Raw genomic sequence first — 24,539 nt, 5'->3', positions numbered from 1 at the left:
GCCCCATATATTTTGTCAATGCAAAATGATTTCGATATTAAACAGTTTTAATGCTGTTTCTCTTCGCGTTTTGCTTGAGTAACAGAGCCTCCTTTAACGGAGTTAATTATTTCCAACTCTCAGGAATAACAGATGTTCTAAGTAATTAATTTCAGTGCCTTACTTTGGCAGTGAATGAGACTGTACCAACGATTGTTCCAGCATAATGCTGGGCTTTTCTTTCCTCTATGATTAATATTATTAACTCATCTTATGATGCTTTAAAGTATTTACTCTAGACTTTTACTCAAAATATTTACTCTAAACTTACTTTTCCTTTGTACTCTTAGTTTACTGGAATTTTAACATTGTTTATATGATATGCTTCTTGCAGCTAATTCTTCTGTGAAAAATGTGGCAAGTCTATGATTGATGTGTTTTTGGATATAGAGTCTACACATGTCGTAACTCTTGAGAAGTGTTCTTCTGACTTCCTCCATATCTCTTATCAAATGCAGGATACCAAGGGAGGAAAAAATTGACAATGATGGTGATCCCTAGCATTTTTGTCCCAGAAGACTGGTCCTTTACTTTTTATGAGGGAATTAATAGACACCCAGACTCCATTTTCAAGGACAGGACTATTGCTGAGTTAGGTTGTGGAAATGGTTGGATATCTATTGCCATAGCCGAGAAGTGGCTGCCTATGAAAGTTAGCTTTTTTTTATTTTAATTTCAGTGCTTTCATGTTTCATTATTTTGATAGATGCTGTCATAATAATTTTGTTATTTGCAGCTGCTAACTTGTATACAACTAATGTCTTCAGGTTTACGGCCTTGATATCAATCCTAGAGCCAGTAAAGATTTCTTTCTTGGATAAACTTGTATTTAAACGCTTTAGATGAAAAGGGCCAGCCTGTCTATGATGAGGAGAAGAAAACCTTGCTGGATAGGGTAGAGTTTCATGAATCTGATCTTCTGTCATATTGCAGAGAGCATGAAATTCAACTTGAGAGAATTGTGGGCTGCATACCTCAGGTATTCCAAGAACCATCTTATATAGGACATTATCTGGGTTTTTATGGAGGATATAATTTTGTTATAGTATTCCCTGTGCAAGTTTATCCAGGCCTCTCTTTTGGGGCCATGTGACTACGGGACTGTCAAGATTCTATGACCATGAGCTCCTTCTAAAGGCTTCCTTTGATATTTATGTAGGACACTGGAGTTGGAGGTTCTCATATGGATACTATTAAGTGGATGCTTTTTGCTTGAGTTGAATTAAATGTTTGATTTTATGTTTTTCATTTTATATTCTGATTCTTTGAATGGTGCTGATTTGGAAATAATAACTTGATAATTTGATTAATGAAAGTTGCTATTCAGGTGCAGGTCCCTTCTTTCTTTTGTTTATGCCATGTAATTCATAGCTGTATCCTGTGGTTTCTTGTCCATTCTTTTGTTTATTATTTGGAGAATTATTGATTTTGGTGTTTGTTTTGTGCATTAAACTTTTGGCAAGTTCCTCACATTTTTTAGTAATAATATTGAGTCTTGTACTATTGAAAAAATTACTGCTATGAAAAGTACTTTCTAAGTAATCTCTATCAAGAAACAAAACAGTTTAGTTAGTTTCTGTTCTCTTTATCAATTTCTGTTAGCAAAAGCAGTCTTTGGTTATTGGAAAAACGCCAAACACCAGTGAAAGTCCCATGAAGTGAGTTTTTCCCTTTCCTTATCTTAAAATTAAAAGTTTTTTTTTATTGTCACATCACTGTGGTCACATAATCCACAACTTATAAAGCCAAATAAACAAACCGCAAATTATATGATCTGTTCCCATAAAAAATGCTATGCTTTTATTATGCATGCCATATTTCTGGCTTCAGAGAAGCACAAGTCTCAACTTTCGGCCTTATTCTCTTGACTTAGTTGATCTCAGAACCTTGGAGGAATTTGCTTCTCTAACAACCTTAGGAGTTAGGACTTGATGAATTTTGTTTATTCGGAGGTGTTTTGGGAAAAATCTCTTAATCTTTTTTCAAGATATTAATTATGCTTGTGGGGATTCATGCAGATTCTTAATCCCAACCCAGATGCAATGTCTAAGATTATTACTGAAAATGCAAGTGAGGAATTCCTTTATTCCTTGAGCAATTATTGTGCGCTTCAGGTAAGAAATTTCCTGTATTATTATTACTTTAATTTGGTGAATCCCTGGTATTGTTTTATTGGTTGTCTATAATGTATTTAGCTTTTATGTTTCGCTTCTTTAAATGCCAAATACGTAACTGTTAATCTTTGACATGCTTGTATAAAGTTTCATTAGCTCTACTTTTCTGATATTTTTCCAAAAGCTCATGGTTTTGTGTCCAGCTTAAATTTTACTTGCTTAGTATTCTCATTCAATAATTTTCATTCCATATTCACCAAGTTTGAAAGATATCAACCTGTAGAAATATTTCTGATTAATATGCTGGCGAATTAATTATAACTGTACAGCACCATTCTCATTTTTTTTTTAATCCATCTTTTGTTGAGGATCAGTTTGGCTTAGGGTTAATTGCTAGGGCGGTTGAAGAGGGAATAGCAGTAATCAAACCAAATGGAATCATGATATTTAACATGGGAGGTCGCCCAGGTCAAGGTGTTTGCAAACGATTGTTTGAACGTCGGGGTTTCCGCGTCACAAAACTTTGGCAGACTAAAATTCTTCAGGCAAGCAAATATCTCCTTGACTTGATATCATTTATTCAGTGGAAGAGGCCTTATTATTGTGTTGGTACAGGCTGCAGACACAGATATTAGTGCCTTAGTTGAGATTGAGAAGAACAGTCCACACCGTTTTGAGTTCTTTATGGGACTTTCTGGTGATCAGTCAATTTGTGCAAGGACAGCATGGGCATATGGAAAGGCTGGTGGCAGCATTTCTCATGCTCTATCAGTTTACAGCTGTCAACTTCGTCACCCTAGTCAGGTGTGTACTTCACTAAAGCCTCTGAATTACAAAAAGCATATCTATTTTCCTTATATAGGAGGAAATTAAAGTGTGATGCATTCTTACACTGACAGGTTAAGGTTATTTTTGAATTTCTTAAAAATGGATTCAAAGAGATCAGCAGTTCTTTAGATTTGTCCTTTGATGATGATTCAGTTGCGGATGAGAAAATTCCTTTCCTTGCTTATCTTGCAAGAATCTTAAGAGAGAATTCGTATTTTCCTTATGAGCCACCATCTGGATCCAAAGGATTTCGCAGTCTTGTTGCAGGATTTATGAAAAAGTATCACCATGTTCCAGTGACTGCCAATGTAAGAGTGACATTGTGCTTCTTCATTATTTAGCATGCTGCTTTCATTATTTAGCCATGCTGCAGAATACGCACATATGCATAACACATAAGATGATGTCTCATCAACTCTGTTCTATGCTATCATTCATTTCCTGGCTGCTACTATTTTTTGCCATGAATGTTTTTATTGGCATATTATGATGTAAATAAAAATGAGAATCCTATTAGGTGCCACTCTGTCCCTTTATCAGTCTTTTCTGATTCCATACTTTCACTTATATACTTGCCTTATATGGTGGCATTAATCATGCACGGATGATTATATGAAACACAGCAAGCAGGTTGCTGCTTTTCAGCTGATAAAAGCGTCAAATTGGAAGGATCTTCTTTTAAAGAAGTTAGAATTAGAATAGAATTCATGTGCTGTTTGATGTTTTTGTGCTATCTTGTAGTAGTTGAGTTGTGTTGGATAAGGCGAGCAAACAACTGTCATTAGAATTCACAGGAAACCAGCAAATTGGAAACGAAGACCAAGAGATGAGACCAAAGGTTTGAGAGTGTCCAATAAGGAGGTGGGCCTACCTATCTACCTCTGACCAACCCTTTTAGTGAAAACATGGGAATCGTTACAAATATTAGCTGGAAATAAGGACCAAATAAATTTGGAAAAAAACTAGGGAGTCGAATGCTATTACTCAAGCTGGACTTAATTTTTGGGAAATAGATTTGGAATGCTAGGAAAGCTAGTTATAAGCCGTGTATGGTAAATGTTTACTTCGCATCTTGGGGAGGAGTGTTCAAGATGACAAGAAAAAGTTGTGCAGCATAGAACATGTTATTAGAAATTTTGTAATATTTGTTTTTTGGTGGCTAGCACAAGTTCTTACTAGTACACTCACTCCTAAAGCTTTTTTTTTTTTTTTCCCTGGTTCTCATCTTTATCTATTAGTTTGTCAAGTTGTTAGATTTTTATCTTTACTTTCTAGTAACACTATTTCTGTCAGATGATTTAATTTTTATAGTATTCTAACTCTTCTATTCATTTTGTTCTAGAAGACTCTGTCTTGTTGGCTTGTATTCTCATGCGATGAAAATCTTATTATTAGATTATTACATATTAAATGGGTTAAAGTTTGTGGATATTCATAGGAATTAAAATTTGTACCTTCTTTGTCTCATGAGTGCAAATACTTCCTACTATGATGTATTGAAAATAAAATGTAAATTCTCTGCAGTCCTTTATACTGTTTTTGTTGATGGCATGTTACATTTTCCCCACTTGAGCTACCTGGCTCACGTTTGGAAAATGTCCTGTAGCACCTGATATTGACTTTTTCCTTGCAAATCTTTTTATAGAATGTGATCATCTGCCCTTCAAGGACTGTAGCAATTGAGAATGCTCTTCGCTTGTGCTCACCTCATCTTGCAATTGTTGATGAACACCTGACTCGACACCTGCCCAGGCAGTGGTTAACATCTTTGGCAGTTGAGGTATGCAGTTTCCATGACATGCTTTTTGGTGTTTCATGTTGTTCAAAGTGTCATAAGCAACTGCAACCATAACTTCTATTTTCTAGTAGCAGATTCCTTTAAGAACAGCTTCTTGCTTCATATAGCTGGGAGCCTGGCACATCTTTGTCCTTGAACTTTAAATTTCTGCAGGAATCGAATTGATTCTGACTGAATTCTTTTGCCACTTGCTGAAATCTCTTAGAACTTTTAAGGGTGAAAGTAAACCAGTTTGGATAGTTTATGTCATCAGAGCATAAGCAGCTCCAAAAAAAAAAAAAACTCTTTTGCATGGGAAAAATATATTTAGCTGCCTTATGATGCTAATGTGTTAGTTGCTGACCAAAATCTACAAGATACATCAGAAAGTGCTTTCAAGATTTTGAGCAGTGGAATAAAACTGCCAGACACTGAGAGTTGTGCATCACTTACTTTCCGTGGGAGGATGAGATTAGTGAGATCTAGCGCAACGATGATGAACTCCCTGTCATTCTGGGGTATCCTTACCCTATCATATCAGGATGAGATTATTTCTCTGGCGGTTTTAAATAAGGGATTCTGTTGTAATATGGAGCTGTTGGATATAAAATCCATTTTCCTGGAAATTTACAAATTTACTAATATTTTGCAAAGCCGATGGGCTTCTGATATCACCAATTTACGAGAATTTTCTGTATGACCTGCTGCTTCTTTTGACAGAAGAGATGGGCTTATGAGTGGTTCTATATTATCAGAACCATTTAATCGGCATAAGCCAACTTCTTTTCTGCAATAAAATTTTTTGCTGATATTAATAGTGACTGGCTTGGCTGTATCATATCTTTCAATTTCTCCCTATTTATATTTTATGAACAAATATTTTCTATCCAGGTGAACAAGATGTTTAGTGTTAATGATATAATCTTAACAGCTGAGCAATAATCACCATATATTTTTAACATTCTTTTGCTTAGGAGAATATAGAGGTATTAGTTGCAACTGCCATATTGAGACTTTGAACATATGGAAATGTGTCTTTTGTTCCTTGCATTTATATTAATGGGATAAAAAAGGAATAAAGATGATGATGACCCTCTCTTTTGCTGACAGATATGGAGTCCTGATAAAGTTGTTTGTCATCGTGGAGACCTTCCCTCTTCATTTCGCCTGCATAGCTTCTCTTAGCATTTATTTAGTGATGTATCCATATCCATAGTTCTAGTTCTAAATATATAATTTCTCCAAAATTGGAAATTGCCAGTGGATTTTATCCCAAAAAAAGGAGTGCTAGTGGAAATAAATGATTGAATTTCTCTGTTTCATTTTGAAAACTCTGCATGTTAATCTGACTTAAATATGCTATTTTTCTTTTTCTTTTCAGAAGAATGCAGTATCTGGTGACTCCTCAGAGGATACTCTTACAGTAATTGAAGCTCCTAGGCAGTCGGACTTAATGATAGAACTGATAAAGAAGTTGAAGCCACAAGTGGTGGTGACTGGGATTGCTCTTTTTGAGGCAGTTACTAGTTCAGGTTTTGTTAACCTCTTGGAAGCAACACGGGAGATTGGATCTCGTCTCTTTATAGACATATCTGATCACTTTGAGCTATCCAGCCTCCCAGGATCTATTGGGGTCCTAAAATATCTAGCAGGAAATACTCTTCCTACTCATGCAGCAATTATATGTGGATTAGTGAAGAATAAGGTAAAGTTCTGTGTTGACTGCTTTGACTCAATCACCACATACAGGGCACATTCGATTTTTTTCCTCACAATTTCTTCTTGATGATTTGAACAACATATTGCAGGTTTATCCAGATTTAGAAGTAGCTTTTGTCATTTCTGAAGAAGAGTCTCTCTTCAGTGCCTTATCCAAAACTGTTGAACTACTTGAGGGCAATACTTCACGGATTAGTCAGTACTACTATGGTTGTATTTTTCATGAGCTTCTTGCTTTTCAGCTTGCAGACAGACATCCAGTTACTCAGGTTTGTCAGTCTTACTTCCTCTGAGTAATTGGGGAGTGTATTAGATGATTTGCATCCCCAGTAGCTTATAAATAATGAATGAGAAAGTCGTATTGGATATGAATAAGTTGAGTAAAGAGTAGTGTTATATTTTACCATGCATCAAATGGTATCAAAGCACAATTTGGCACCATATCAAGAATTCATGATGCCTACAAGGGATTTGAATGGACTTTAATGGATGTCATAAATGCGTGTCATAGATAGAGAAATGATAAAGAAGACGATGGCAACTGTGATTCAACCGTAATGAATATGAAGCCTTGGCATTTGAGGTGGGAGAACCAAGTCGCTTAAATACCCTATAAAGCATTCTATAATTTTTGATGTGGAACTTAGGCATATCCATTACTACCTTAGTCTCCTTCAATCTACCTTGTTATCTGAAGCAAACTAGAACAATCAACTTGGTATGGATGAATCAATTGACAAACTGATATTTTTTCCCATGCATAACCTAGTGTAATGGTCGGAACTAATTTATGGTCATTGATTCTTTTTTGTTCCTGATGAGCCAGAGGCCTCCTGGAGTTCCGTGCCTTAACTGTTTCAAATTTGAACTCCTGGGCTGATTACAATCTGAAAAACGAAAATGTTATCTAGCCCATCTTGTTCAATTTCTTTATTGTTACCAACATCTGGGCAGTTAAACTCCTTAGATTAATTATCCCCATTGGAATTTTGTTTCATTACCTAAATTTTGACTTAAATTTTGACTTATTTCTTCAGAGAAACAGTGAAAATGTCAAATCAGCAGCTACGATAGGATTTGCTGGCTCAACTATACCAGTGCTTAGTAATGCGGAGCTGTCCATCGATGGGGCGGAGAACGGGTCTCTAATCCACATGGATAGTGATCAAAGCTTCTTGTCTATTCCATCTTCTATCAAGGCTTCTATTTTTGAAAGTTTCGCAAGACAAAACATGACAGAATCAGAAACTAATGTCACCCCAAACATCAAACAATTTGTCAGTAGAAACTATGGTTTCCCAACAGATAACAACGCAGAAATTATATATGCTGAAAATTCAACGGCTCTTTTTAATAAATTGGTCCTTTGCTGCATCAAAGAAGGTGGCACCTTATGTTTTCCAACTGGATCAAATGGGAACTATGTTACGGCTGCCAAGTTTTTGCAAGCTAGCATAGTGACAATTCCCACCAATGTCAATGAAGGTTTCAAGCTCACAGGGAAGACACTTGCTGGAGTCCTTGAGACTGTGAAAAATCCATGGGTCTATATCTCTGGCCCAACAGTTAACCCAACTGGTTCACTTTATAGCAACGGTGAGGTGCAAGAAGTCTTAGGAACTTGTGCTAAATATGGGGCAAGAGTTGTAATTGACACTTCATTTTCGGGTTTGGAATATGACTATGAAGGCTGGGGTGGCTGGAATTTGCATCAGTGCTTGTCAGAGCTAAGTTCTTCATGCAAGCCATCATTTTGTGTTTCTCTTTTTGGAGGATTATCTCTGAAGATGCTCAATGGTGTCCTCAGATTTGGGTTTCTGATTCTAAACGAGCCAGTTTTAGTCGACGCATTTTATACCTTTCCAGGATTAAGCAGACCCCATAGTACTGTTAAATATGCCATAAAGAAGTTGCTGGGTCTCATGGAGCAGCAATCAGCAGACCTATATGATGTCACTATTGAGCACACGAGGGAATTGAGAAGTAGATACAAATGCTTGAAAGAGGTAATTTTTCATTTTTATTTAGAACTTTATTTGTTGAATTCTACCCGGCTGGTTTTTGTGGCCTAAATCTCAAAGATAAATTATAAACACGATTGCATGACTACAGCAAAATTTCTAAACGTTCCATGTCAGGTGCTTCATTAATTGAAGTAGCATGAACTTACGTTAAGCCATTTTGTTGAAATTAGATTTTTAAAATAATTTCTGTTTTGTGAAAGGGCAAGCAGCTAGTAAAATAATATATTCCTTATGTTGCTTGAACCTCCCGTTTGGCTTTCAAATTACATTATTGGAATGACCGCTCAGTGTAACTTCTTGCACATTTGAACTGGCAACAAAATGTTGTATGGTTATTCAGCCAAGTTTTTGTAGAGGAATCATGAAACTAATTATATATTCAGATGTTCACTTAAGAAATAATACTTCTTAAGACATGCGGCCCGGCTGGTTGCATTTATGCAGAGATTTTCTTTCCAATATACAAAAAATAAGATGCAATTTTTATTATACTCTTGTTACATTTCAGTTCATTTTTTGGATTCATTCCTATTCAGTGTACCAAACATTTCAAAAGCACATGCTTTTTAACTTCCAAATCATTTTGAATCTTAATCTGCCTATGATCTATAATTTCAAACTTATCTGTATTTGCCATGATTTTGATATATTCTTCATTTCTTTCTTACTGGCCATAGGCTCTTGAGAAATGTGGGTGGGATGTGCTTGATTCCTCAGCTGGTGTTTCTGTCGTGGCCAAGCCCTCGGCCTATCTCGACAAGATCATGAAGCTCAAGATTTCACCAGAAAGTGATGAGAGCCATGGAAATGCCACCACTGAAATCAAGATTGATGACTCAAATATTAGGACTGCCATTCTCAATGCCACTGGTTTATGCATAAACAGTGGCTCCTGGACTGGAATTCCCGGTTACTGTCGGTTCAACATCGCGTTGGAAGAAAATGAGTTCAAGAAAGCATTAGAGTGCATCGCTAAATTCAAAGAACTTGTGCTGACCTGAAGTCTTCTAATGAAGATCAATAGTTTGAGGTTGAAGGTGACAATGAATGAATCAGTTTGATCCTCATTGCAGGTCCCGAACCTTGTGTTAGAGGTTCGTCCTTTATTTTTGTGATTCAGTGCAATGATCGTTGTGCTGTTGTTCTCTGGCTGTGGTGTTTCCTGTGAGCTCCGCTTATGACGAGGGATAATGAATATACTATATATATATATGTATGTATATATGTATAAGAGACTGTTTTATGCTGATCCTCTAGTAAATCTGTGTCACTGACTGATAATATTGATCATAATTTTATATTTGTGCTCAGGAAGATAATATTCAGTTCTTGTATGAATGGAAAAAACATATTATACATGAGAACAGCTTTATATTGGCATAAGATTCTTTACTATATATACCACTTAGTGCGGTCATTTTATCACTCATAATTAAGAATAATTTATTTTTAATTAAGAAATTGCCATAACAATCATTCTTTCACTGATAATTAAGAAATTGAATCTCTGGACTATTCCCTACGATAAGAACGTATGTTTTTTTTTTTTTGTTCTTTTGTAATTAGATTCTCTGATGTAAAAAGGTACTACTCGGTTGTAGACCCTTTATTTGTTGCTAAATAAGCCTAATTATTACCACTATCGGTATATCTCCGAAGCTCGTAAACTTCCTCCTTTTAATATCTTCGATTGACTCGGACGCCATAGTTATGAGAAAATTGATGTCAAGACATGAGAGGGAAAGAAAAGATGGATTGATTTTTTGGGTGAATTGCTATGAAATCTTAATATAATTATTAAAAAGTTTCAATGACAATAAAACAGCTTGTTGTGATAAATTTTAGAATAATAAATGATGATAGGATTTATTGGTAATTATCTTCTTTCCTTTTAAGTTTTCCACGAAAGTGAAGGACATGAGCTTTATATTGACAGCAAATTTTACAAGGTAAATGACAGTAACAGAGCAAGAAACAATATTTAATACGATTAGAGCAAGTTTTAAAACATCCTCTCTTGCTCAATTACTCCTCTCTCTTCGACAGGGTGCCGTCGTGGCTGGTGACTTTTCCGGGCTAAAATATCGTACAACCTTTTTTTGAAAAATTTACAAGGGAAACAACTAAGACCCACAATGACAGCTCAACACATGTCATGAAAATAGTTTTTCAGTCCAAATTGAATAGTCACCGAATTTGGTCAGTGGTTCAACCGGCTGGACTGTCTGGTCCAATTCGGATTTTTTGATCATTGCCATTTAGTTTATTTTTTTTGGGCTCTTAATTCTATATTTCATTGGTTTTATTTATAAGATGGTTTCTCTGTTGTTTTTCAAAAGATTTAAAGTTTTGAACTAGTCCAATCATTTTTATAAGATGCTATTTGGGTTATCTGAACATTAAATACTACCTTTAGTCCTAATTATAAGAGTCAGTTGACTAATTTGAGAAAATTAAAAAAAGAAGTTAAGTTAATTATTTGTAATAAATAAGTGTTGTCTTTCCTAAAATATTTTTACTAATCAAGTGTGTTAGCTAAAACTATAATTATTAGAAGGACTATCTTAGAAAAAATTAAGTAAATATGAGAAACAAATGGATTGGGGTCTTATATTTAGAACCAACATAAAATCAAAGGGGGTCTTATATTAAGGACCGGAAGTAATATATTTTTATCAGTTTTACCCCTTATTAATTGAATTATTTTTTTACTGTACATTCTTTCTCATCTTTTTTTTTCCATATTATTTCTCTCTCTTACTTATGCTCCTATAAATAAGGGCACATTTTAAAAATATATAATCTTTTACAAATTTTAAGACTTCTTCTCGCATGATTCGGGATCTTTATTAAAAGGATCAAAGGGAGTAATTTTAAATTTTAACATGTTTTACTGAAATTAAAAAAAAAATCTAAAACCTTGTCAGTTTTGTCTTGAAGTTTTTTTTTTAACTTTATTTAATATGCATATACACACGTTCCAGTGACATACTTCCCCCTTTCCTATATATGTTACAATTTTGGGATAGAATTGATCTTTTTCATAAGTTATACTTTATACATGAAAATTGAATTCATTTTTTTTTCAATTTTATCTTTTTTTTCCAACTCATTTTTACCCTAATTTTAGTGCATGTCATTGTACTCCGCCTGATTCTTATTATAAGTTTCAAATAATTAATTCATGGATAACAAACAATTAGTTAAAAATAGTTAAAAATAATAAATAGGTTAGAAATATAGTTTTGTTTCGAAATATACAATTATAATAAGTGAGAAAAAGAATGAAAGAGAATATGTGGAGAAATATAATAAGAGATAAATAATTAAAGACAACATTAAAAAATGTACTAAATGTTAAGACAAATTTAAACTGAAACTTATAAAATGAACTATAATTTTTTTCAAATTTGAAACTTATAAATAGAACCGAAGGGAGTATTAATTGTCACATATTGATAAAAAATTAAATTTTATTCTCTCTTGTTTGGTAGCCTCTTTTGCATCTTTTTTTCTTCACATATTTTCTTTTATATATTTTTTTCGCTCATTTTCTCCTTCACTTGTCCTATTCATAAATAAGGACATATTTAAAAAACATATATATTTTTACACATTTATTGTTTTAAATGAATTTTAACTAACTATCTGTGCAATTTGGTTATTCATATCTTATAGATAACACTAGAGGCAGTGAAGTTTGCAAAATAATAAATTAAAAGTAAACTTGTATTCTCTTCGAGCTTAATATAACAGTTAATTAGAGATTTAATTTAGTTTTAAATATAATACTTTAATATATTTTGTCTATAATATTTATTCATTTTGTCTTTAGGTAATTCTTACAGTGATTATACTGTTGGAATGACTGATCACCCAAGAGGGGGGTGAATTGGGTGTTAATTAAAATCAAAAACCTTTTCGCAGTATAATTAAATTCATAAGAAATTCTGAATATAAAAACAATGAATCGACATAAGTATAATCACAGTAGTAAAATGGTTTAGCTGGAAATATAAAGAGGTAAGGGAAGAGAAGATGCAAACAGTGATTTATCCTGGTTCGGTCCTCACTGACCTACGTCCAGTCCCCAGGCTCCCCCTGAGATTTTCAATTGACTATCTCCCTCAAGTTTAACACGGGTACTTGAGAACCACTACAATCACAAGTTTGATCCGGGCACTTGTGACGCCACTTACAATTCTTAGACTAACCAGTCTAATTCAACAACAACCTCACACCGAGGTAATACTCCCGCTTACTCACCGTAAGGATACAATCTAATAATGATAATGAAGATTGAATATTTCTTCTCTCAAAGAAGTGATAGATGAATCTTAAGCACGTTTGGGAAACTCTCCTCTCTATCTTACGGATACATATGTTTTCGTCTATGGAGCACAGAGACAGGGAGTTTTCTTTCGGAGCTCTAAATGAGAATATGTTGATTCGGCATTTTAGCATTTGATGTTGTAAGCTTAGACTCTTCTCTTCTCTTTGTTTTGAATGCTCTTCTATTTATAGATGATGTTGGGTAGTTGACCGTTGAGCTTTTTCTTCCCGTTTGGCTTGAAGAATATGATCGTTGAAACTAGCCGTTGGAAGCTTCTGACGAACGTCGATTCTTCACATCATAAATTCGTTGTGGCTCTTTATCTGAAATAATGTTCCTCAGATCAAGTGATAAGTATCTGATAATCATAGACACAATAAGTTGGAAAACATGGAATCAATCATCAGATATTCAGAAAGTAGGATGAACTTACTTGATCGATGTCTTGATCGATAAAGCTTTGATCGATTATATTATCGATTAATTACATGAAGAAAAGATATAGCAGATAGATGCAATTATCGAATAGATTATGGATCATATGATGATCGAACAAATTATCGATAAATGGATGATGCATGAATACAGTGACCCAAAAATGATTTATGCAAGAATAAACCTTTTTAAGTTACGTTTGCCTTTGTATCCTTTTAATAGAGAGTTATGTGTAAAAAGAAGGCTGAGAAAAGCTTGAAAGAAAATAGATCATTGATTTTAAGAATCATCATAGTCGACTGATGTTTAAACGGAAAACGTTCCATGATCGAACAAGTGATCGAACACTTGTTGATCGAACAGATTATCGATAATCCAAGTGTTACAGAAATGAAACTTCAGTCATTGATGATCGAACAAATTATCGATAATCAAATAATAGATAACCTTATCGATAAACAATAAGCACAAGTATATTCGGAGAAAACACATGCTATGTAGGTTGATCGAATAGGTGATCGATTAATGAGTGATCGATAAAGTTATCGATAAAGTAAAACAAGGAGATTTAATCCTGTAAATTCAAAGAACTAATTTATCGATCACGTTACGTGAAAAACAGGGTAGACATGTAAGAGCAATGATCGATCATATTATCGATAAATGACTGATCGATGAGGTAATCGATAAATGGAGACTAAAGCAAAACATAGAATGAGTAGAACGCATTACCATTTATCTGTCTTGTCATCGATAATCTATTTATCGATCATGCTATCGATAAATGCCTATTTATCCATAACGTTAACTTTGTTTATCGATCAAGTGATCGATAAATACATCTATCCATAATGTTATCCGAAAACCATTTATCCAATAGGTTATAAAACCTCAATAATGCATATGAAGATAAAAGAGAAGAATTAAAGAGATAGTACCAGGAACTCGATAAAATGATCGAATATGTAGTTGCTTGATCAGGCTCGAGTAACATCTGATAATGACTTTTCATTTCCTCATTTCTTCTAGTGCTTTTACTCAATAACATGTTTGAGTAGTATGTTGTTTGAGAGATTAATCAATCAATGTAGAACTTCTGGTCTTTGCCTCAATAAATTCGAAGTCTGATTCAAGCAGAACGAAGGTCAACTTTGAGTGATCATAACTCTTCCAATTCAACTCCAAATTTTGCAAATGACCTATCCCCAGAAAGCTCTTTGAGTCTACTTTCTAATGCAACAAGAATCACCCCAAAATTCGTTGTGGTTGAAAAGTTATCTTCATCACAATGACTAAAGGTCGGAATCAAGGCGTTAATCCTTACTGCAATGTTTCGAGCAACATATCTCCCTCATATGAAACTCTTTGAAGTTGATTTTGGTGTCCATGAACCGTGTTCTGAGTCTAGTTTCATATGAATTAAGTTTCACCTCAAACGGATTTGTGGTTTGAGAGATATTGAAGAAATACCAAACCTATGTCAGAGCTGAACGAAGAACAGAGCATAACAGAGATGCATTTTATCGATAACTTGATCGATAAATGGATGATCGATCAAGTGATCGATAATTGCCCATGAAAATCACCTCTGAAGCTTATTTTCCATGTTTATATGAAGGGTGACTCAATATATGATGGTATAACTTCCCGGTTGTATATTTTAGCTTCCGACTGAGCCATCCAAACTTCTGATTGAGCATTGCAACCTTTAACATCAAATCTATGAACTTGAATCTTGATATTTCCATTTGATCTTGCAAGTTCTTCTTTTCTCAATCTCTCTTCTTCTTCTTCCTCTTGATCATTCTCGACAACTCAAAGTTCAAACTCTTTTCTTTTCTTGAGGAAACTACAAAAGATATTAAGTATGATAGTTAGTCAAAATATGAGGTAAACAATTTATGCAAACTTTTTGCTCTATTATTTGACATCATCAAAACTAATCATATCTAACATATACATGTTAAAAAATTTTCATCAATGGATAATATTAATGCACATGATTGATAATGGTATTTTAGAAAAAAAAATCCATTTATTACAAATAACTAATCTAAGTAATTTTCTTATTATTGACAAATTTATTATATAACTCTTATTTTAACCACCGAATGTAGTACATTCATATACTAAATAGGAAATCGAATGAAATGATTGGCATTAAGGGTAAAAATAAACTACATTCGGTCTTAATTATAAGATTTTATTTATAGTTTATAAATGAGGTTTTATAATTAGAAGAGAAACTAAATTTCATTTTTCAAATTTTATTCTTATTCTGTTGCACCCAAAAACCTCTGAACGTAGCAAAAGTGGCCTTGGGGCTCTTTCCGTCTTTTTAAAGCCTTTCCCTTCCCTCTAGAAGAACCAACAGTTTTAGGCGCGACCAGTCTCACTTTTCATTCCCGCCTCTTCGAATCCTGAGAGATAGGCAAGACTGGAGTAATGCGAAGCAAAGGCAGTTCCAAGCGAACCAGACGTGCCTCAGCGTCAGGTAGTTACCCTGATGTGCGATCTTCTTTATTCTTTTTCCTGTATTTCTCAGAAATGCGAGAAAGAGAAAAATTGAACATGCTTTATCTAATATCGAAAGTGAACAGATATGGCTCCAATTAAATTGCGGAGGGATTATGCCATTTGAAACATTTAATCAACTTTTGAAAGAGGGTGTTCCTTCTTTTGGACTTTACGTCTTCCTTCTCTGCAATAAATGTCTCTTTCATCTGAAAATCCTCTTTAAATCCATAGAATGCAAGCGGCAGGAGTGTGTAGGGTGGTGCTGTTAGTTTGACCTTGATGTGTCGGCGGTGGAAAGTTTACCACTTTACTAATTATGCTTCTGTGGTTCTGTTTTTTAAGGGAATGTGTCCGGTTATGATTTCTGACGCCTTGGGCCGATTAAATTGAAGTTGAATATTTGAGTTTTGATACCTCAAACTCAAGATGAGATTTTTTTTTATTTTTTTTATTTTTGGATTTGCCCCTGCTGAACATTTGTGGCATTGGAATAATAACCTGTAATTGGCTTAACATCAGTTTCTGCATATGCTTGGGGAATTTAAAGCAAAAATACGATGTTCAAGTTTTTTCTAACTTAAAAGAGCAGCCTATAGTCTTAGACCTGTAATTTAAATCCAGATAAATGAATTTATACATCCAATGTTAGTGACATGTTAAAGTATAGTTCACTTACATTGTTGTTGCTGTTGTTCATTATGGAAAATGAAACGAGAGCTCCACATAACTTGGAAGTTGGAAGCCAATGTCAGCTGCCCTGTGACATTGGTCTGATAATAGTATGTTAATCTTTTCATGTTTGAGTTGGCTGTCCAAGAATAACGAGGCAGTGACATTATAGTATTTGTGTAACCAGTGTTTATGCTGATTTCCAGGAGTGCTGGCTGAAACATCCCGGGAGGCTGGGGGCAAACTCACAAGCTGTGCCGATAAAGTTGGATCTTCTGTGAAAGAGACAGATGACAGTAATCTTCATTTGAATCATTCAGTTGGGGTGGTTAGTTCCACTAAGTTGTCTTGTTGCTAATTTACAGCTTGTTCTGTGCGATGTTTTTTGGTTAGCTGTATAATTTACCTTCGTTGTAAATTCATTGAAATATGAGGTTCTGATTTTCTCATAGCTGCAGTCTGAGTCAGAACGAAATGAATGTCAAGCCTTGGAACCAGTTCTTCCACCAAATACTTTAGAGACTGGACATTGTAGTAGAAATGTTATGAGAAATGCTTCTCTCAAAGAGAAATGTGATGATGTAAGTTCAGACAAAAGCCACTTGAACAACAAGGAAGAAATGGATGACTCAGATTGGGAAGAGGGTTCAATTGCAACAGATGATCATCCTATGACTATTGAATTGAATGTGACCCCTGATTTATCTACGCAGAAACAAATTCGCCGTGCTTCAGCCCAGGATAAGGTCCAATATCATCTTCTAGCAACGATCAGCTGTATACTTGGTGTTGATGTTATAATTAACTATGGCCAGTTGCTGAAGGTACTTTTGTGCATTCTTCAGGGCTTTGCTGAGCTTGTGCACAAGGTTCATTTGCTTTGTTTACTTTCTCGTGGAAGATTAATTGACAGAATCTGTGATGATCCTCTTATTCAGGTTAGTGCTTGGCCTCTCATTATGAATAAAAATACTCTATAGTCAATATCTAGAATGGACACCCGTAGTATGCACAGGATAGCATTGCTTCACTTGAGATAATTAAAATTATTTTGAGTATATTGTATAGAAAAGCCAAAACCATAAAAATTAAATTAAATTAAATACAGACCAATAGACAATGAAGATTTATGGAAGAAATGTATATAATAAGGACAATGATTGATGTTACATAAATTTATTGTATCAAATTGGGAAACATCATTAATGGATAATTAAAATAATTACAATTTTTTGTTGATTGATAAATGAGATGATAATGTTGGATTTATAGACAACTAAATTTTACCTAAGCTGATGATACATAAATATAGCTTTGAACTATTGCGACGAAACTTGAGCAACGATTTTTTCATCTCTGGCTGTAGAAGAAACATTTTTTTTTGATATGATATTAAATGATACATCAGTGAAATACATAAAGGAAAGAACTATATGCATATAAAAAGTTGCAAACAGACAAATATTACAAACATAAAGTAAAAACCTTGCCTATAATTCAAATCTACAGTTTAATTGGCCCAAAGAAATTGTTAAATCACATATATATTGGTTGTGGACTTGTGGATAACTTGTATGAAACATAATTGCATGAATTAATCCATAAAGGCCAATGCAATAATCAACTTTTCAGGAAAGTGTGGTTAACTATTCTGTTATTACTTATAACTTGAAATTTAACAAATATAAAATCTGTATAGTTCTGTCCATGGATTGCAATAATTGTTGAACTTTGTTAGTGACCAGACATGATAATTTGTGTCTATATATGTAACAATATTAAGAGCATTGAGGAAATATAACCATGTAAATTCAGATGACATCAATTATGTTCAAATGACGTCAATTATGAATTTTAAGTAATTTTTTGAGTGTGTATAATAAAGTATATTAAAAACAATATGTATTTTATTGAAAAAAAGGGTTAATATAATTTTGGTCCCTGAAATTTGTACCTATTTTGGTTTTGGTCCCTCAAATTTCAAAACTGTAGTTTCAGTCCCTGGAATCTAGTCTATCTTAAAATGTTAGTCCCTAGAGATATAACAGTATTAAAATCTGTTGAAGTGTATAAACGGCGTTAAAGTAGTGATGTAAACTTACTTGATAGCACCTCCCTAGATCTTGTATGGATAATAGAGAGGAAAAAAAGAACAGATTCTCAAAACGCAGCTATTTAGCCCCCCCTTTTCCCTGTTGTTTGTTTGAGGAGTTGTTCACTGCCTTGTATTTTGGGAACTCATCCCCCTTTATAGAATTGTTTTCTACATTGTGTTTTGAGAACTTGTTCTTTTTTTCTTCTTCTTGTTATCCATACAAGATTTAGCTAGGTTCCTTTTGGTGAGTTATTTCATCACTTTAATGCCCTTTATGATACTTCGATCGATTTTAACATTGCTTCACCTCCAAGAACTAACGTTTTAAGATGGACTAAACTCTAGGGACTAAAACTACATATTTGAAATTTGAATGACCAAAACCAAAATAGGCCTAAACTTTAGGGATACAAAATTATATTAACCCAAAAAACAATATGCGAAAAGGTATACAATATGAAATGCCTTGGTTGCTTTCAAAATAAGATATTATAAACGCCAAGTCATAGCTCTCCTTTCCTCTTTTCGTTCATTCACAAGGCCTTAGAGGTTTACGACCCTGAATAGGCCTAACACCCTTCCTAATCTGTTATAAGTGGCCTGCTGCTGATAATGGGCTTAATTAGTGCTTTGAAAATATTTGTCCAATTAAAATCTTGGTTCGTCAAATAGCAACTAGATATGACTATATCTAATTTTTATTGTTTCAAAATTAGTTGTTGATGTAGGAATTTGCATAAAGTGCTCCTTTTGTTCGTATGAACGAGAGCTAGTCTTCAATATTTTGGAGCAATGGTCCCTGATCTTAATTTACTTCCAACTTTTGGAGCTGGCATTCTAATATTTTATGTTTTAGGCGTTTATGAATCTGTCCTCTTGCAATTAGTTTATGCCTTATTGAATCGAGTATGATGGGCCTAGTGGGCCCATCCATGTTCATACCAAAACCAGAGATGTTGCATCTTTTGCTAAGAGGAGGCGACAACAGAGTCATTAGCCTTGGTTTCCATTTCTCTCCTTTGTTTATTTCTTCTACATTAACCTACGAGATTAGTAATTTTCCCTATTTTGTTCCTTCTGTTTGAATGAGGAGGCTTGTAACTAAATTTCTAATCACTACTATTGGAAATAATACCAAGGTTACCCCGCAGTCTTGCTCTATTTACTTGCCTAACGAATGTTAGTTTGTGGCATTTCTTTATCATGGCAGGCCTCATTGCTTTCTCTACTTCCTGCACACTTGCTTCAGCTATCAAATGTCACCAAGCTCACTTCAAAAGCTTTACATCCTTTAGTTGCATGGGTATGGTTTGATTAAGTAGCACACAATTTTATTCTGTTTCATTTGGGGACCATCTTGGACAGACTCGTGGCATTGCACTACTCATATCTTGTTTTGTTTTATTTGTTTGGAACTGCAGTTGCATAATAATTTTCGTGTTAGAAAGTTCACAAGTGCAGAAATGTCATTTCGTTCTGCTTTGGCAGCTGCTCTTGAAACACGTGAGGGTAGTTTTGAGGAGGTAGAGCTCTTATCACATTATTAATGTAGATTTAAGATTGTCCTTCAGTAAGAGTTACATTCTTTTCCTTTTTTTTTTCTTTTTTTTTTTTTTTTAAATCAGAATAGCTACGTTCATTTCAACAAGATTATCCGAGTGCTGATCCATTATACTATGTTCTCATTTATGTTAGCATATATCTAAAACTTTTCAAGTGGTAGAAATATGTGGATCTCTTATTATTAATTCAATCTTGGTATGAAAGGATTCAATGTACCTGTTAATCTGCTTATAGTCAGCCTGAACCAGTACTAAAATAATGTCACTAAAAAATGGTTTGTGTTATATGAAGCTTGTAGTTGATTGCTTTTTTCTACGAGAAGTTGCAGTAACAGGTTTTCCTCCTTTTCCCCCCTTCTTTTGCAATTGGTTCTTTTTTCATGCAGATTGCTGCATTATCAGTGGCCCTATTTAGAGCTTTGAATCTTACGACAAGGTATCCCATATAAATCTAGTTTATATTTGTCTGGCTCTTTTTTTTTTTTTTCCCTCAAAATAAAAATCATATTGTTTCAAATAGACCGGTTACGTATTTAACTTGTTAGCCTTGATTTTAAAGATGAGTTTGAGACCCTTTTTAATGTAACAAAAGTTGAGGATACTGGATCCCCTTTGAGGTTTGATAATAAAATCTCTAGATGGAATTCTTTAGTGCAATGTTAAGCATGCTTCATAGATATGATAATTCATGGTATCATGTTAATGTGTTCATTTCCTATTGTGGTAGTAATCTCTCAGACGAGTTTAACTTATTTACATCAAGAACTTTTATGTCCCTAAGCACCTTTAGGATCTCATTCTTATTACTTTTTACGAAAGGGAAATGAAATATATATCCTTGTGCATGTATAAAGTTGCCTGTAAGAGATGAGCCTAAATAATCAGTAACAATAGAACAGTTATTATGTTAACCTTGTTTTCAACTAATATGGAAAGAAGATGTGACCCTGTGGTTATCCATCTTAATGAAGTTCTGGACATTGATTTTGTGGAATGGATGGTCAAAATGAACATGTTAAAAATGTTTTGTGTGAAAGGGTACTTTGATTATGTTTAACGAATGTTGAATTTGTTTTCAAGATCTACTGATTGAACCTTCTATCTCTCTCTCTCTCTCCTCTCCTTCCCTCTTCTTACCCTGATTCTGAATTCTCGCTTTATTTATGCTAGTCTAAAGCCTAAGGGTCAAGTCACTTACATCTTAACCATAACTATCATAACTAACTAACTAACTCCTCCTACCTTTTATATTTACATGACAATTTTCTTCTGAAGCAATATTTCAGGTTTGTCTCCATTTTGGATGTTGCCTCTCTTAAACCAGGTCAATCCGTTAGATCTGATGCAAGTGGATCTAGCAAGGGGATATTTAATGCTTCAACAGTGATGGTATCCAGGCCTGAAGAGGACTGTAGGCCCCCTAAAAATTTGTTTGCTTGCTATGTGAGGGAAAATTCCAGTGAAATTTCTCTTGGTCAATCATATGAAAGGAAGGAATGCCACTCTACAAGCCATGTGATAGAATCCAGAAATCCTGCTTTTGCCGATGAGTTGAATTGTAATTTGTCAAACTCATGTGATCCTGAGACAGAACATAATCACTCCGAATGTCTCTCCAACAAGACTGGTACATCGAAGAGGAAAGGAGATCTTGAGTTTGAAATGCAGTTGGAAATGGCTCTTTCAGCTACAGCAATTAGGGATGAGGAGAACAAAAAGGAGTCATGTTCAAGAATCTTGAATACTAATTCAGAAAATTTTAACAGTGCATCAAAAAGAGTCAAAAGGATTATAAGTGATGAATCTTTAGCTTTCCCCAAGGAAATCTCTACAGCAGTTGGGCCAATGAAATTTGAATCTCCTCTGTATTGGGCAGAAGTATATTGCAATGGAGAGAATTTGACAGGAAAGTGGGTTCATATCGATGCTGTCAATTTGATTGTTGATGGAGAACACAAAGTTGAATCCGTGGTTGCTGCATGTAAAACATCTTTGAGATATGTTCTTGCTTTTGCGGGGCAGGGGGCCAAAGATGTGACCCGCAGGTCTTGCATTCTCTCCATTAAATTAGTTCATTGTGATTATAAAATTGGCTCTGCAATCATTAACATTATAACAGTGGTATTGACATATCAGGTACTGTATGAAATGGCACAAGATTGCATCACAACGAGTTAATTCAGTGTGGTGGGATGCAGTTTTGGCTCCACTGAGAGAGTTAGAATCTGGGGCCACTGGAGGAGGGGTTCATTTGGAAACAAACCAAACTATGTCTGCAGAATCCAGCAAGAGTAATTCTTTTGTCCCTACTCGAAGCTCCCTTGAGGATGTTGAATTTCAGACTAGGGCATTAACTGAGCCTCTTCCTACTAATCAGCAGGTAGTTAAAAGTTTGCCTGAACGACAAGATAGATATGCAGGATGATAAATAACAAGAACTACTTCATAAGATTCCTTCTTTCATGTGCAGGCTTACAGAAGTCATCCACTTTATGCAATAGAGAAATGGCTTACGAAGTATCAAGTTCTTCATCCAAAGGGCCCAATTCTTGGCTTTTGTTCAGGCCTCCCAGTTTACCCAAGGACTTGTGTGCAGACGATTAAGACAAAAGGGAGGTGGCTTCGGGAAGGGCTGCAAGTTAAAGCCAGCGAACATCCTGCAAAGGTCTGGTATGACCTATAGGGCTCAACAAAATTTCCTTCGTATAATTTTTTTATTCCCTTTAATGTTCAGATAAATTTTAATAACTTTTCAACTTTCCATGCAGGTCCTTAAATCTTCTGTAAGACTTGACAAAGTACAAGATTCTGAAGCGGATTACTATGATTGCAGTGATTCTAAGGAAAATATTGAACTCTATGGGAAGTGGCAAGTGGAACCTCTTAATCTGCCTCACGCCGTAAATGGGATAGTTCCTAAGGTCATTTCTGCTACTTACTATGAGTGCTGCTTAATGTAATTTGGGGAAAAAAGCAGCATGTGTTTGAAAGATGGTCTTTCTGCGGACGTGTCCTTGTTGAAACATCTGCTATTTATACAATTACCTTCCACTGATTTCTGTATTTATTATTTTTCTATCTAGAATGAGCGTGGTCAAGTTGAAGTTTGGTCCGAGAAATGCCTTCCTCCAGGGACTGTGCACTTGAGGTTTCCAAAGGCATTTGCTGTTGCAAAGAAGCTAGAAATTGATTATGCGCCTGCCATGGTTGGTTTTGAATTTAAAAATGGTCGTTCGCATCCTGTCTTTGATGGTATTGTGGTATGTGCTGAATTCAAGGATGTCCTTCTAGAGGTACTTATTCTTCTGCTTTTATTTTATTTCCTTAAAGAAGATAAGAGAGGGGAGAGATTTTTTTTTTTTTTTTGGTTTTTTTTTGGGGGGGGGGGGACTGTTGAGGGTGAAATGAAGGACAAGTTTTGAATTGGTTAGCATCTCATGTGAATCATCGTCTCTTCATTGATAAAAGCCCTCTGCTTTGTATGTATGATTGTTGCACTCGAGGGGGCCGGCTAATTTATATTTGTCTCCATGCTTAGGAAACCCTTTGACCCTTCTTCAGAGTTGATTCTGAAAATCACTAAACTTGCCTCCAATAGAATTAAAGCTGTCCCTTGACACAGCCCTTATTGTAGTCTGATTGCCATTGCTCGCTTGTCTAGGCACATGCTGAGGAGGAGGAAAGAAGACGGGCTGAAGAGAAGAAAAGGGATGAAACGAGAGCTCTTTCTCGATGGTACCAGCTTCTTTCTTCAATTGTGACTCGTCAGCGGTTAAATAATCGCTATAATAGCAGGTTTCCATCAGAGACATCAACTGATAACCGCCAAGCCAGAGACAATAAAGAAATGAAAGCCATGGTTAGTGGCAATTATGAGAAGAACAGTCCTGAATGTCATACTGCTTGTGCGGTCGAAATTCCATCCAAGATTGAAGCAAGTGAGCATGAGCATGTGTTTCTGAAAGAGTGCGAGAGCTTTGATGAGGAAAGCTCCTTGCTTACTAAGCGATGCCAATGTGGATTTTCTGTCCAGGTAGAACAACTGTAGCAAATTTGTCATGAGAAGAACAAGAATTGCTTTTCAAGCCTTGTATCTCTACACATATTCTGGTGTAGTTCTGAGTTATTTTCTATTAGATTTTTCAATCAAAATATCAAATCAAAAACCAACGGCATTTGCCAAAAAAAGTTAGTCTACCACAACGAAATAAACTGAGATTTGAATTCTTAGTATGAGAGGTATCCACACTTAATACTTGACAATGAGTTGAACATGATTACTTCTAATAAAAGAATACATGCGTTTAGGGAAAAAAAAATATCAAATCAAATATGGAGATGAAATTTCTATAAATTCCTAGCTATGTTACTACAAAAAAACAATATTCATAGGTTAGTATTTGCTTTTATTCTATATGAAAATTTTA

At 34.8% G+C, this 24,539-nt stretch overlaps 1 protein-coding gene and 1 pseudogene across 1 annotated transcript; both read left to right on the top strand.

The window, feature by feature from the left end:
• Positions 1-497: 497 nt before the first annotated feature.
• Positions 498-9,835, top strand: LOC114755207 (methionine S-methyltransferase-like; annotated as a pseudogene).
• Positions 9,836-15,714: 5,879 nt separating this feature from the next.
• LOC114755216 (DNA repair protein RAD4-like) lies at positions 15,715-24,203 on the top strand. Its single transcript, XM_028944084.1, has 13 exons — positions 15,715-15,763; positions 16,662-16,783; positions 16,914-17,201; positions 17,301-17,393; positions 19,761-19,853; positions 19,972-20,073; positions 20,499-20,548; positions 21,399-22,157; positions 22,249-22,492; positions 22,583-22,777; positions 22,881-23,033; positions 23,196-23,405; positions 23,774-24,203. The coding sequence occupies exons 1-13, from the start codon at positions 15,715-15,717 to the stop codon at positions 24,158-24,160; spliced, it is 2,745 nt and encodes a 914-aa protein (XP_028799917.1). The 3' UTR covers positions 24,161-24,203.
• The last annotated feature ends 336 nt before the right edge of the window (positions 24,204-24,539 follow it).

Source organism: Neltuma alba, unplaced genomic scaffold (assembly GCF_004799145.2).
Source record: "Neltuma alba isolate B1F8T4 unplaced genomic scaffold, ASM479914v2 tig00001316_pilon, whole genome shotgun sequence".
Classification (NCBI taxonomy): Eukaryota; Viridiplantae; Streptophyta; class Magnoliopsida; order Fabales; family Fabaceae; genus Neltuma; species Neltuma alba.
Note: the sequence above shows the minus strand (reverse complement) of the source record. Positions and strands in the feature narration are given on the sequence as shown.